The sequence below is a fragment of the Erpetoichthys calabaricus genome, chromosome 9, assembly GCF_900747795.2.
Source record: "Erpetoichthys calabaricus chromosome 9, fErpCal1.3, whole genome shotgun sequence".
NCBI classification, from domain to species: Eukaryota; Metazoa; Chordata; class Cladistia; order Polypteriformes; family Polypteridae; genus Erpetoichthys; species Erpetoichthys calabaricus.
In genome coordinates this window covers 163,833,336-163,849,666 of record NC_041402.2, presented here as the reverse complement: position 1 = coordinate 163,849,666, position 16,331 = coordinate 163,833,336, and the positions used below count along the sequence as shown (strand labels likewise).

Below are 16,331 nucleotides of genomic sequence, written 5' to 3'. Positions count from 1 at the left end.
TATATATATACACACACACATATATATGTGTGTTGTATGTATATATAATATATATATGTGGTGTGTTATCTATATATATATATATGTTGTGTGAGTATTATATATATATATATATGTGTGTGTATATATCTATATATCTATATATATATATATATATATATATATATGTGTTATCTATCTATATATATATATATATATATATATATATTATAATATATATATATGTGTATATATGTATATATATGTGTATATATATATATATATATATGTGTATATATGTGTATATATGTGTATATGTGTGTGTATATATGTGTGTATATATATATATATATATATATATATATATATATATGTGTGTGTATATATGTTATATATATATATATATATATGTGTGTGTATATATGTATTTTTTTTTGCTTAATTTTTTTTTATTTTTAATATTCATTAATAAATTATAGCCATAGTCTGCTTCTCAGCACAAGAATTCCACACCATTGTTACATTTTTGTGGTCTTTGCAGTGTGGCTTGTGACACTTTCTACTGCAGTCCAGTCATACTGACCATACAGTATGTGGTGCCGTCTGTGATGTTTGTCCAATTTTGCCTTTATAAGTTGTTGTTTCAGGAGATATGACTTGTGTTGTTTCACTCTGCGCATCTGCTAAAGTTACCTGCCTCATTCACTTTCAGTTGTGTAATCCTCATCTGAGCTCTCGCTCCCTTCCTATTCCCTGCCCAGATAATTCATGATTTGATGGTATCAGAAGTATCACTCTGCACTGCCTTTCTCTGTTATACAGGTGCATTGTTTGTCTTACAGCTGCATGCCTCTCGGTTTCTCTCTGCCTCCTCATGTGCCATCAGTGAGATGGGCTCTTTCAAGGACTTCCTTTGTTGCTAAATGTCAGTGACACTTCTTTTCTTAATGTAAAAAGCAACAAAAGAGAAGCACAGCTGTAATGAGCGCTTCTGTGTTTTTTTTTCTCCTTCACTTTTGCCTTTGTAAGAAGCTGTTTCAGGTGGTACAACCTATGCTGTTTCACTCTGTGCAGCTGCTGCAGCTGTTTGCCCCTTCACCTTAATTCTCATCCTCCTTGTCTGAGTTCTGCCTCTTTACAATTAGCTGCCCACATTCATGATCTGATGGCCTCAGAACTATTAACTCTGCCCTTCTTCTCTCTCTGACTCATAATCTGCTATCAACAACAGGGTCTATTTTTAGGACTTGCTTTGCTGATAATTGTCACCGCATTTTCTTTTATTTTCTTTAAACTTGTAAATTCCTACATTAAAGGTAACAAGAAAGAAACGCAGATACAACATAATTTATTTATACAGCACGTTTTCATACAAATGATGTAGCTTAAAGTGCTTTACAAAATGAAAAAAGAAAAATATAAAGACAATACTATTTACTGTAACAAAGAATAAAGTAAGATCCAATGGCAAGGAGGGCAGAAAAAAAAACTCCAGAGGGCTGGAAGAAAAAAAAAAAAACAAAATCTGGCAGGGGTTTCCCGAACATGAACATTTATACATTAGGTGCAAAGAAATCCTTAAATAAAAGCATGTTTTGTTCAAGAGCTATTTATAAACACAGTCATTAAAAATTTACATGTCAAAACTGACACTTTGCCACAGAGTTTTAGGTGAATAGATGATCGGTCAGTCAGCTCATTGTCCAACCCGCTATATCCTAACACAGGGTCACGGGGGGTGTGCTAAGACAAATCCCAACCTAACACAGGTGCGCAAGGGCACGAACATATCCCCAGGCAGGGGCACCAGTCCACCGCAGGGCACACGCACACACTTGGGACAATTTAGGATCGCCAAGTGTACCTAACCTGCATGTCTGTGGACTGTGGGAGGGAATCCCACCGCAGACATGGGGAGAACATGCAAACTCCACAATTTATTTTGCCATATATTTGGTAGTAAATTGTGGCATACTGCCTGGGGAACTGCACCACACTGTATCATTTACCCTGTGAGAGCTGTAGACATGATGTCCCAGGTCACTAGCGACCCATGGTATGTATACAAGGATTAAGTGGTTACTGTCAACTGTATGTTTAATTCTTTTTGTATCCTGTTTCCGGAAAATGCACCATGTGAAAATGTTAAGTTGTCCGCCTTTGTAAGTGTGTGTATTTGTGCATATATATTTTTTAATCACACATCACAACGATCCATAACACTATCAAAGCCATGTAGTCCAGTTCAGGGTTACAGGGAGCCAAGTTTATAATGGAAAGTGGATTACCTGGAGAAAACACCTTATTTGAAACATACAACTTCATACAGACAGTCATTAGGTGCTGCATTTAAATCCAAGACTCTGAATCTGTGTACTGTGGCAAAAGAACATTTTATTCATGGCAGTTTTAGATTTGTCTTGAAGTTGGTGTCCACTGTCAGACACGCTAGATTAAACAGGGGTCTCACTTTATTTAACGTCTATATAAGTGTATACAAAGAATGATGCTTTCATTCTTTCAGGTGCTCAGAGAGTGATTCAGCCGTTGTATAGCAATGAAGACCCTTTTAAGATTCTACAATAATGTCAATAACTTATTAAGTATTCTGTTTGTGGTAATATTTATGTGTATTTATCCATCATTTAAGATAACTTATCATTTTGTAATTATGCCCAGTGTACTTTATTTGTTTTGTTAGGTCCAAATATTTAAAATATATTTTTTTTATTCTAAAGAGAAATATGCCACTGAAAAAGAGGTTAAGTCTGACATTTACAAAAAAAATACCATCCATCTCATTATCCAACGCCGCTATATCCTAACTCAAGGGTCACGGGGGTCTGGAGCCAATCCCTGCCAACACAGGTGCAAGGCAGGGAAACAAACCCCAGGCAGGACACCAGCCCACAGCCAGGACTCACACACACCCACACACACACACACACCAAGCACACACTAGGACAATTTAGGATCGCCAGTGCACCTAACCTGCATGTCTTTGGGGGCTGTGGGAGGAAACCCCACGCAAAACATGGGGAGAACATGCAAACTCCACACAGGGAGGACCCGGAAAGTGAACCCGGGTCTCCTAACTGCGAGCAGTAGCGCTACCACTGTGCCACCATGCCTCCCACAAAAATATCAATGTAGTAGAAATCTCTTTAGATGACCTTCAATCATCTCTCTGCCCCACTTCCCCTTCCAAATGCACTTGTCCATACTTTGATGGTTCATGAATGAGAATACAATACTCCCGCTGATTAATGTACGTGCAAATGTTTGTGTGCACTGCCCCTCCCAAACTAACCAAATATATGAGATTTTTCCATCTTGGATCCTCCCAAAAATTTGTTTCTCTCATTAATATTCAAATTCATTGTTGAGTTTTGGCACACTGTAAAGGAACATTTTGGATGAGCAGAGGTCAGAATTTACATTTCTATTAACTAGTAGGGACCTGTCAGTTGTGTTTTTTTTATGTGATAAAGCAACATACATCTGACATATTGATCTAAATAAGACTTGTTTTTCTCTTGTCTTGTTCAAACAGAAATTAAAATGACAGCCATCTGCCCAGCAACTGAGAAGCACATCAATAAGTATCTGCGACAGGAGATCTTTTTGATTCAGGAAAACAGCAAAGACTATAAAAATATTACCCTCCCCTACATTCAAGCTGGAAGTTTCAGTGTGCAGGTAACAAAAAAAAAATAGTATCTAGTGGCCTCAAATGTTAATTTTTTTCCAGGAAGTCTTCAGTTGTTCTTTTTTCCCCTTTCCATGCCAAGCTTTTAATGAAAAGCCAGCCATAAACCTTTTAAAAGAAAAAAATGTTATTTGTTTATTTACTTTTATCATTAATTTTTATTTATTCCCAGAATTATGTTATAATTAACAATAAACACAAATTGCTTTGAAAAAAGTGTCAGTCCAATCAGAAATACAATCAGTTTCATGTTTTACAGAAAGAGTTAAGATTTATTTTTCTTAAAAAGCCCCCACCCTTACCCAGAGCAGAGAGGTAATTAGTCTTACAATTGTTCTGCATCCTCATGTAAAACAAATAGGTGTTTTGCAGAAACATTGGCAACAGCCAGTACACTTAACTTTGAAAAAGCATTTGTCAGTTCTTGCCAAACTCTAAAGAAGCTATGCAATGTTCAATAGAAACAAAATTAGATTTTTATCTAGTTTAGGCTTATTGATTTATAGAGTCATAGTTTTAAATAATTTACTATGTGAAAGCACAGTTTAAAATGAATATGGTTAATATGTCATCACTTCCTTTTTAATGTACAAAACAGTTACTCCAAAGATGTAACTTGCTTCACAGAGTTAAAATTAGTATATCAGTACAGAAATGACTTATTAGAATTATATAACTCAAAGTGCAAGATTTTTCACTTATTTTGTGCATATTTGCTAATCTTTTTGTGATTTAGCTTGTTCTGTGTAATGTTGTTTCCTTCCTTGATAACAATAATCCATGTTTATCTTTTATTTTAATGTCATAGGTAACAGCTAGAAGAGTTAGTTCAAAAAAAGATTAAAGCGTTTTTTGAGGGTGCAATTATTTATCAAACAGATATGAGTTATAATTGTGTTAAGGTGATTTAATATAGCCATCATTTTGACATTACTAGTCAAACAGTGTCTGACACAGTCCCAAATAAGGAACTGAGGTTTTTACATCCATTCTCTGATTGTATGTCCATAGAAGTCTGCCCTGCAAGTATCCATCTGTTTTCTAACTGGCAAATAGGAAACGGGCAATATTTCATACTCCATGGCTGAATATGAGTCTGCAAATACCAATTTTTTTTTTTCAAGGCAAATTAATGTTCATTAGTACAACCCCTAAAAGTCGCAGTGAAAGACATTGTACATACTTTATTATTAACGGTAACTGTTACAGTAGCAGCCACTGCAAGAACAAACAAATAGCAACAAAAAAAGAATCTTAGTAGAGTTACCAAATTCTCAAGCATCTGCATCATTTTTGTTTTCTTTCAGTCTAGTACTGATGGTTGGTCCTTCTTAGAACAGCAGTTCATAAAAGCAGCCACTACAAAGAGCTGAAATCCACACAAGCAACACACAATGTCATTGCTCTTGTTACATTATTATTTAATATTTTTTTCTTTTTATTACTCATGCATCTGCAAATCATAAAGCACCTATGACACTGTAGCTTGGTTCCTGCTTGCAGCACGCAGCTGGAGTCCTGTGGTACAAATGCATGACGTGTTTTGGTGCCAAACAAATACAGGGAGAGCAATTTTAGATCAGGAGAAATGCTGGTTAGTTAGTAAGACAGTGGCAGGGCAAGAATTGTGAACAAAGTAGAAAGGCAGGCAAGAGCGGCAGGGTTTCATATCGTGGTATTCAGATTAAAAAGCCATTTGCCATCTTTGTGTTTGCCCAGGGAATTGTCATGGTATCAAGTCAGAGTCCAGACAATCTGGCTACTTTTTTCGTGCAGCATTATTTTAATAAAAGTAGTCTGTATATTTTTTAATGACACCTCATCATATTATATCATGTGTCAAACCAGAAGCTGCATAAGACGGAGACTAGGTATGTTGGGTGACAAGGCTCTTTATAATTGACGTTTTTAAAGCGTTGTAATAAGGGAAAAATAAGAATTACGAGTTATTTTCCATTAGCTTTAATGAGAAGGGTCTCGGGATTAAACAACAATAAGGCATCTAAGGTTTAAGAGTGAATGGGACAGAATCAGATACAAAACGAAACATTTGGGGGCACTTGGAGAAGCTTTTAGTTAAACTGCTGAGTACGCTTATAGATCAAAGTGCAGAGTGATGGGATACAAAAAAAAACATGTTGTGAAGATAGAACTTTATTTGTCTTTTTGCAGAAACTCTTTAAATGAATAAATACATAAATAAATAATCAAGATAACAAGTTAACCATTCAAAATTATAAAAAGGCTGATCATGGAAATGAAACACAAAAACAGTTCAGTAAAATACTGCAGCTTTGCATAGCACATCTTGAGTAACATAATGTCAAAATTAGTGCAGGTAAAACAAACAACCATTTTTAATCTATCAAGGTTCAGCTTTTGCCTTCGATCTTAAATAAATTTGAATTATATTTAAATACTGATATTCAGGTCTGACAGCTGTAGTAGTCCCTAATGATATCACCCTTTATAAACCCTGTACTAGTTGTTACTCTGGGAAATGCCCATGCCTATCACAAATTCAATTCAAGCCCTGTATTGTATTTTGATATTGATTAATGCCAATACTATTTTAAAAATGCAGTTGCTATTAATGTTTATATATTTTATATTATATTACAGAAAAATGCCTTATATTGTTCACTTGAATGGTGGAGATACATGTAATAAAACGAATGGAGTTTCTGTTTTTAACATGGTATCATGTAGGTTATCAAGTATCATGGTATTGAATATAAAAATTTTGGTGGTCGTGAAAATCCCTACTTAGAACAATTTGGACACAAAGATCATGCAGTTTTTCATCCTTGTTGCCTGGTGTATGTTCACTTTCTTGATGAAAGACATAAAAGCTAGATTTATATAATTTCTGAAAAACTTTGTTGAGTCCCACCCCGTACAATTTTTTAATAGCAGTCAACAACTAGTGAATGTAAGAAATTCAAGTTATATGGTAGCAAATGGTTGTACATATAAAGTAAACATGCAAATTAAGCTAAATGCTCCATATTGATGAAGAAGAAAACATCAACAGAAATTCACTCAACAGTAATCACACTTTTTTTTGTTTGGATTATAGTGGGTTTACAACATTCTGGAGAAAAAGGCAGAAACGGAAAGGATTGTATTTGAAGATTCAGATCCTGAGACTGGTTTTATATTGCTGCCTGATTTTAAATGGGATCAGAAACAGGTGAGTCATGTGCCTGCTATTGTTCGTTTCTTAGAGTAAAACCTCAATTATCTGTCGGTCTCCCATTAACCATTAGGACAAAACAAAAATGCCCATGCCAGCATCTACCTATTACTACTGCCACATGATACACTTGGAGCTATGCACATTGGAACATCTCTCCCTTATGCTACCACGTAGTGTTTTTCCCCAGCACCACGTGTCGTGACGCATTTTGTAATCACCTGTGTCAGTTACATACCTTCAGCTTTAATAGTGTTTCGTAGCTTTTCTCTTTTGTTATAATTAAACTACTATACATTATTATAGCTGATAAACATATGTATGTGGTGTAGGAATTGTCACAAAAAACTGAAATTGTTAAACGTTTATCAAACGGCAAAGCACTTCAAGTGCTGCTTCAATTTACAGAGAAGGAAAAGCAACAGTGAACAATTTAAAGCGTGATGCAGACAAAATTGAAAAAGTGTTGAAAATAGAAACCACTGACGGTAATGTTATTCTGTATTAATGTTCTTTTGCATTGTAAGACAAATGACCCAATACCACAGTTCAAAATCTACAAAGGCGTTCATGCAGAGGGAGTAGTACAATGTTCTGGAATGGTCGTCACAGTCCCATGACTTGAATATCATCTAAAATCTATAGGATAATTTGAAGCAGGCTGTCCATGCTCGGCAGCCATCAAATTGAACTGAACTGGGGAGATTTTGTATGGAAGAATGGTCAAAAATACCTCCATCCAGAATCCAGACACTCATCAGAAGGCTATAGGAGGCGGTCTAGAGGCTATTATATTTGCAAAAGGAGACTCAACTAAGTATTGATGTAATATCTCTGTTTTTGTTATGATGCCATATTGCATATTTTCTGTTAATCCAATAAACTAATGTCACTGCGAAATACTACCGTTTCCATAAGGCATGTCATATATTAAAAGGATGTTGCTACTTTGAAAGCTCAGCTAATGACAAACAAAAATCCAAAGAATTAAGAGGGGTTCCCAAACTTTTTCATATCATATCATAACCGTTATCCTTTAGGACAAAAACAAAAAAATATCTGACATCTGTGGTCATGGGCCTTTAGCAAACACATTGGGATCCCAGCTCTCTCCCCATGATTCGAGGGGTCATTTACAGTGTAAACCAACATGTTCATGCTGATGTTTCCTGTGACTAGTGGATCATTTGCAGTATAAGACAACGTGCACATTGGTGTTTCCAGTTGGAAATGTACAAAGACTTGGATAAGAAAATCACTGAATTCTAAAATTCTGTTTTCATTCTCCAGGTAATACTTGTGGGCCAACTTGCTGTTCATGTTGTTATTGCTGTGCAAATAATAAAATGAACTTTAGGAGTTGGTGTTCAGCACTGTGCGTAAATACAAGTGTCATGATGTGAACAAGCTATGAAAATTGATATTTGTATCAGCATAAATAAGACATGCAGACGAGCATCAAATATGTCATTTATTTGGGCTAACTTGATAATTAGTGGATTGGTAAAGTGATAATTAAATATTCTCTTTGACCTAGTCCATCAGAAACTGGCTTGACTGTGATGATTTAATAACCACTTCCCCAACTGCCCTAAACACATAGGTTCAAACAAACCATAATGTGAAAATAGTATTTACTGATTACCTGTCTTAACACACGTTCCCCGTAAGTCTTTGTGATGTGTGAACTACACTTCTGTCCTGCTTATTATATCTGTCTTTGCCTAATTTTGTCTGGCTATTTAAGAGAAAAATTAGCAGCATGAACATTTTTCATAGTTCTACTAGGTGTAGGTTAAAATTAAAAATAAAACTGATCATGTTTTTGGTATATACCATAAACATTTTTCTAGGTTAATATATTGATAGTTGTTTATAGTAATAGGGTGTTTTTTTATTGTTTTAAACATGCTCACTTGCTCTCCCCTTTTTCATCATTAAAAACAGTAAGCTGTACAGGTTGATGAAGGTCCAAACTATGAAAAGGAATATAATTCTATTATGGAAAGTCTAGAAATCTGAAACGAGCTCTGATAGGTCACTGAATAAAATGTGACAGGAAGCCTTGTGCTGTTCCATGGGCTGTTCTTGTTTTGTTGCTACTTGCTGTTGGGAAAGCATTAAAATTGAACCTGCACATATTTTTATAGTTCTGTGTAAAAGTCCTTGGACATCTTAAGATTTTTTTTTTTAAATTTGTCATAGGTGTTCTTTCAGAAAGAGCAAATTTCAGATTTTCAAATCTTGATTTTCCAAAAAAAAAATGAACATTTAGAGATTTTTAAAAATTCTGTTAAAGTTAGTAACATTAGATAACTGATCGCCTTTACAATAAAACTTGATGACTTTCTAGGACTCTAGCCAAAATATGACAAACAAGAGCTAATGATCAGGGATATAATGAGTTAATTGAAACTGTTTAACTGAAACAAACAGATGTAGAAGGAATAAAATGTGGGAGAAAGTCAACCAAAGTAAAAGGTGATGGCATGTAAGATGTAATAGTATAGCCTTCCAGTCATCAGTCCTTATACCATGGCAAGAGCAAGCATTACAACAAGACACAAGGTGGAAATCTTGCATCAGCAAAGCCTTTCCCAAGCAGAAATGTCACCACAGACAGGAGTTTCAAAATGTACTGTCCAAGCTCTTCTGAAGTAGTACAAGAAAAATGGCAAGGCTGAAGACCAGAAACTGAGAGCAGCAGACAAGAGATACATTAGCTTGATGTGCCTTCAAAATTGTAAGGAGTCCACCACAGCAGTCGGCTGTGAACACACACAAACCACTGGAACCCAAGCGTACTTCTCCATAGACTGGAGACATCTTGTCTTGTGTTGGTCTTTGTAGGAGAGTTGCTACTGTAAATTCATTTTTCTGAAATGAAACCAGAGGCCAAAAGACTTGCCTACACACAAAAACGCAAAAGACTGAACAATGGCAGAAAATACCATGGACTGATGAGTCACAATTTGAAATTTTTGGCTCAAACAATTTTTGGTTTGCACTTAGTGAATTTCCCCTTGGGATTAATAAAGTATCTATCTATCTATCTATCTATCTATCTATCTATCTATCTATCTATCTATCTATCTATCTATCTATCTATCTATCTATCTATCTATCTATCTATCTATCTATCTATCTAAACATGATTGAGAGCACTACTGTATATGGATAAGTTTCTGCATCAAAGAGTTAAGCATGGCAGATGTTCCCTGCAGATCTGGGGCTGCATTTATGCAAATCTGACCTGGTCAGAATTAAAGGGACTGTCAATCCGGAGAAATACTAATCAGATTCTCATAGATCACATTATATACCAGCTGGACGATTACTACAGACAAAGTTGCCAATATCATAAAGAACTGTCTTCAGCTAAAAGAAGAACAAGGAATCCTGCAACAGGTGGCAGAGTCTTGATCTCCGTGTTATTGAAGCTGTCTGGAATGAGAGACAGAAGCAGGCAAGATAGTCATAGTCTGCAGAAGCACATTACCAGGTTCTCCAAGATGCTTGGAACAAACTTGCAGCCAGTTTTCTTATAAAACTGCAAGATGGTGAACCTAAGTGAACTGATGCAGCTTTAAAGGCAGAGGGGAGGTTATACCAAATATTGATTTAAATTAGTTGTTTAGTGTTTACTATGGTTGTTTCATAGTATTTTTAATAAATATTTAGAACCTTTTTCATTATTTTTAAAAAAATCTTCCCTTTACAGAATTTGTTCCCCCACCATGTGCCTGAGACTTTTGCATATTAAGTGGATCAGAGAACCATTGTTCAGCACATTGGTTACAAACTGGATATACCTACATTAAGTGAAATGGTAACTGTACACTAGTTTCTCCAGTTTTTTTCTATTTGCAGTACAAGTTCAGTATGAAAGGCTGCACATACTCACTGAAATTGTTTACACATTATAAAATATGGTACAAAAGGAAAGAGGATACTTTAAACATTGCCGTCAGGTTAGATAATAGTAACAAGCTGCTTTAGTTATAGTCAGTTTTGTTTCTATATTCCAAAATATCATCATTATAACATTAATGAAAAATAAGTGTAGCTACTTATGTTTTAATTTTAAGTTTGAGTTTATTGTAAATAGTATTTGAGCATTAATATATGTTCTATTTAAATAAGTGATATTAAAACTTAAGCAACAATTCTGTTACTACTAAAAATGAGCTTAAGAATTAGAATATTGCAGATATTTTATATGAATAGGAATTGCAGGTAAATGCTAGTTGTCATTAAGGAAAGAGAAAACAATAATATCAGCATTTCACAGAAACGTCTTGCAGTGCCTAACAAATTAAATTATTATGTGTGTACATTATTTTATTATTGGTCTCTGTTAAGATTGGATACTGAACTTTGCTATAGTTAGTCTCATGAAATCAAACTCCTTGTAAATAATTGCAATAACATAAGGAATTTTTGGAAAGGGTTTAAGTGTACAATTTATTGCTTCTTTGCACTGCATTCTTTAAATGGGCATAGAGGAGGTACATTCTTTTTTGAGAACTTATGTAAATTAACTCAACATTATGGTAATTTTTTCAATAAGATTAAAATTGTGCCTTTCACATGCCTTTATGGATGAATGGGTCTTTATGAAATATGCATATGTATTTGTTGAACTGGGCAATTTAAGAAGCCTAACGAGATGCTGAAGGAAAAATGTGGCCATGAATGAAAAGAAGAAAGCAACTGGCCAGGATTTGATTAAAATGTTTTTTTTTTTTGTTTTAGTTTTATGCAGATGACATTCTATACCTTTTCAGAATTGGAAAAATTTGGCAAACTAAATGCAAATCTAAACCCAGTTTGAGTATGGCTGTGTTTGAGTGGACCCTGTGATAGACTGGCACCTTGCCCACAGTTGAATTTTTTTACCATGCAATCAGAATACTTCCAGAATAAGCTGTGGCCCACATGACTCTGAATTGGATTCAGTTAGTTAGAAAATGTTGTAATGTTCTTAAGAGGAGCTGGAAATAGTCACTGACATTCAGAGTGTGACCTGGATGTTGACCTTAAAAACATTGATAATCCTGTTAAACACTAGCTTCAGGGTTTCCAAAACTGTGAAATAGGACACTACAAGTTAAAATTTATGTCTAAAATGTGAGCGAAGTGACAATTTTAATTGGTGTGCTGTGAATGGCAGTATCATCTCCCAGATTGCCTTAAAACCATTTATTCAATCACCATTTGCAGTTTTAACAGCACTAGTTCCCTGTTGGTGTCTGCTTTACTGTGACTCTTAATGGAGTGCAGGCCTAAGGCTGTGTTTAAGAAATATGCTTCAGGGTGCACAGGATGAAGGAATAGTTAAATTACCAGGAAGTATTGTGCAAGCATGTGTTACCCAATATTCCTCATATGTTACACTAGGTTTCCGGGGCTTTAAATATATGAATAATGTATTAAGAGTACACATGAAACACTGATCTGTTTACTCAACACACCTTCATGGGTGTTGTTTTTGTGGTCAGAATGGCTGGGACTGAAATATTTATTTAAAAAAGGAATTTTTAATCAACTGTTTGTTGAAATACAAGAGCCAGCATTGTAAAGAAATACATAAGCCATTTTATAAAGAGTTAAAATGATGACCCATTTCTTAGCTCAACAACACAAAGGCAAGGTGTTCCGTAGAAACCACCTAGCAAATTAACAGCAAAATATTGACCCCTTAAGAAAAGTAAGTATTAGGGCTTTGGCCAGGACTATGGGACATCCATAAACAGAGTAGATAAAGTATATCATAACTGTCCATTGATTAATGTAGAAGCCAGATGTCCAACTGATCCTTACTACAGGGAGAATAGGTGTAATGGAATCACACACACCAGACCAAAACCTGAACATAGATGGGGAGTCCCAAAACATATGCATAAACGCACCTGGTGTGTTCAGGTGACAGAGATCAGGGTATATTCCCTGGGCATATTGTTTATGTTGCTTGGAATATAATTGGTGAATAAATGTAATATTGTCTTGTTGATAACTTGGATTTTGTGATATAAAGGAGACATTTTTTAAAACTAAATTCCATGAAGTAGATGGAATAGAGGAAATGTCTCATTGTCAAAATGACTTAATTGCTAATGAACAATGAGACGGCTTTCGGAGCATTATGTATAAGGTTGATACCGGTTTCCGGCAAGGAGACAAGGTGAGTGAGAAATTATAAGTGGAATGGGAAGGGAAGGCACAAGAGCTTGGAATTTCACAAGCTTTAAAAACAGATTTAAATTTTAAGTAAAAGGAAAAGGAAAAGGATGCAACGAAAAGGGAAGATTTTAGAGACTGGAATGTCTGAAGGCCTGATTTATCAAATATATTACACAGACTGCAAATACCTTTGCTAGTTCACCTCCCATGCACAGGGCCAAGTAGTAATAAAAAAAAATAGGAGATAGTTTGCGCCAGGCTGGGCAGGGGACCAAACTGCCATATTTCTTGTACATAGGTGAATAGAGGACCTATCCTTGAAGATTGGGTGGTGGGGGGAGACTTCTTTGGATCTTTAAATATGTAAAAATGTGTGTGTGCATATGTATGACCTTATGTAACTTTTTCAGGAAGAGTTCTTGTGTACCTCTTTGGCAGATTCTTAAAGGAATAAGGTTTTGTATTTACATCCTTCTCCCAATTCCTTGTTCTCCTTTGAATTGTAGCTTTTGTAGGGGTGGGTGTGGTGAGTTGGGACAGCTGTTTTGGCTATTGAAATGTATCACATGAAGCCAGCAGATTAGCCCACATTTCTGGTGCTCTGATGCTGAGCACTTGTGACAGGAGGAGAGAAAATGGAATTGAACAGAAACAACAAATACAGAGTATATTTGTATAAGACATCTTATCTGTACATTTATGAACTTTTGGAATTATTTTGTTTTCACAGCTCCATCCAAACAATTTCCCATTCCTATTCTATTGGTCTTGCAAAACTTTGCATGGATGCTCCTTAAAGGAGATAGTAAGAGTAATACAAAATATACACAAATGTCAATGCAGCAGACTTCTAGAATATTAACAGTGTCACAGTTGCCAAGTTTCAGTTGTATGAGATGCACTTCTGCTTCCTGAGACTCTCAAATATTAAATGGACAAAGGTTTGCTATTACAGTTGAATATGTACATTATCAAAGATTCAAAACCAAAGTTGTTCTAAAAAGGTTGTGCTTTGTTTTGTGTGGGGGAGTAAATAATGAGGAAAACACAATGAATCAACTTTTAAAACTCGCATGTTTACATAAATCTAAGAATATTGACTTTAGGCGACCCCTGATCACACACTCCCAAGCATCCAACTGACATAATTTACAGTGAAAGACACCCACACTGCATTTATCCATGCACTGGATGAGTATTGCTTCTTGGTGCTATAGCCTCAAAAGGTCAGAAGGGAGAGGGAGCCATGGATCTGTGTCAGGCATATTGTGGTCTGTCTAATGACCAATTATGGAGCTGTACTTTGTATTCCTGGACATCACATTCCAAGTGTGATGCATTTTCCTACTCTCAAAATTTGTAAAATATGTGGAGTTATTTTTTCTACACCACACTCTTCAAGCAAGGCCTGGTTTAATGTCTCTTGTTAGCATTTATTTAAATACTTGCAGCATGAAAAAAAAAGTAGAATGTGCTACTTTAATTTCTAAAATAAAAAAGAGAAAGGGAGTATTTACTGTTTTAAGTTCTCAAAAAGAGACCAATACAGTGCAGATTTTAAAGTTGCATCCCAAGTGCAAAAATATACAGTGGTCATTTCTCAGAAGTTCAAATCTATTTAACCAATTTAGAATACAAGGTTAAAAAAATAAAGGCACAGCTTTTTAGAGGTATGGCAGTGTCTTATTTTAATCTGTCGCAATGTACCTTGCCCAAAGATGTAAATCAAAAATTCAACTCTAGCAGTTACAATTGATTTTTCATAGCTGTTCATCAACTGTTGTCAGCCTTTCCCCATATTGGTATGTCAATTATCTGTGGAGTCTATGGCTATATATGTAGTATACACAAAAGATCTTCCTGATCTTAAGTCATATTTTTTCATTTGAATTTCATATAAGAATTTTGTTTACAGTATAATAGACTTCATGATCATTTTGACACTTGAATGTATGTTGTGCTGCTGTCTGAATGGCAGAAAGCCTCCTTTTCCCCCACACCAGCTGCCGTATCAAAGTTTTTTGTAGTATGCATTAGGGAATCCATTCCTGGGAATTCGGGAATCCCGCATGTCACAGTGCACGGGCATCTCAAATGTGAAATGGTTTTAGAAAGAGCGACACTTATTTTTAATAAAACTGCTGCAATATGTTGACACCAATAAAAGACTAACCTTAACTACAAGCAGTTCATGCTGTCATATAAGTACAGTACATGTATCTAGTTAGTTGCGGTAATAAGAGCGTAGAAAGCACAACGTGTCGAACGTACAGTCATCCAGGCGAGAGCGCACCTTCTGCAGAGTATGCCAGCCGCTGAGAAAGCACGCTCTACCTCCACTGAAGTAGGCGGCACAGTCACCAGATACCGATACACTTGTTCTAAACAATGCCCGCGCTTGCCGTTACTCTGAAACACCGCCGTTTCAGCTTTTACTGATGCATCCAGTTTCTTGTCATCATTCTGTGATGGCAAGTTTCTTAGCACAGATAATACGGATGCAATAGACTGACGCATTGCAATTTCAAGTTGCTGTTCAAAGCTGTCAACAGCACAAACGTCAATGAACTCTGCCCCGTCCCGGCATTCTTGCGCTGCAGAGTGCAGACTCCTCCCAGTCCACTGTGCTCAGTCAGCCAGGAGATTGACTGTTGCTGGTCTGTTGTTGACTGAATTAATCGGCAACACACTACACCATGGGCCAAAAAACAGTGCCACTTAACTATTTTCAAATATAATTCTGTTATTTCTTGATCTATTTTTACACTTTTACACACTATATATGCGAGCTTGGCCGTTCCTGTTTTCCCGGGAATTGCAGCAGTTTCGTCCGGGAGCCTGGGAATGGATTCTCTAGTATGCATAAAAGCCACATGAGAACATTTTGATAGAAACCTATAACAAATTGCAGTGTGCTTTTGTTTGCTGTACATACCCCAATATCTAAGATATGAACTAATAGGTGAGCAGTAAATTGAGTTTGGCCAGCCAGCAGTTGCGCACACACACACACAAAAATGAAGCAGGAACATGAAGCTCAACCCTATTCTAAATAAAATAAAATGGAAGGAGGACAGAATAGCAATTTGAATTGAAGAAGTCCTGGAGAACATATTTTTGTTTTCTTGTGTGCCAAAAAACTGTATACTGTTTGTAGTTCCGCTTTAGAATGGAAAGAGGATGACTATCTATTCTATAGTGTGGCCTTGAAACACTACCACATAATGTGTCTTGAATGGTAGGTAAAAAGAAATAAGTTAAATA

At 35.8% G+C, this 16,331-nt stretch overlaps 1 protein-coding gene across 1 annotated transcript in view; it reads left to right on the top strand.

Moving 5' to 3' along the window:
* Window positions 1-16,331, top strand: part of dcps (decapping enzyme, scavenger) — an 83,854-nt gene that overhangs the window by 53,118 nt on the left and 14,405 nt on the right. The window contains exons 3-4 of the mRNA XM_051932139.1: window positions 3,533-3,678; window positions 6,768-6,881. Coding sequence (XP_051788099.1) covers window positions 3,533-3,678; window positions 6,768-6,881 — 260 coding nt within the window. The remainder of the gene's footprint in view (window positions 1-3,532; window positions 3,679-6,767; window positions 6,882-16,331) is intronic.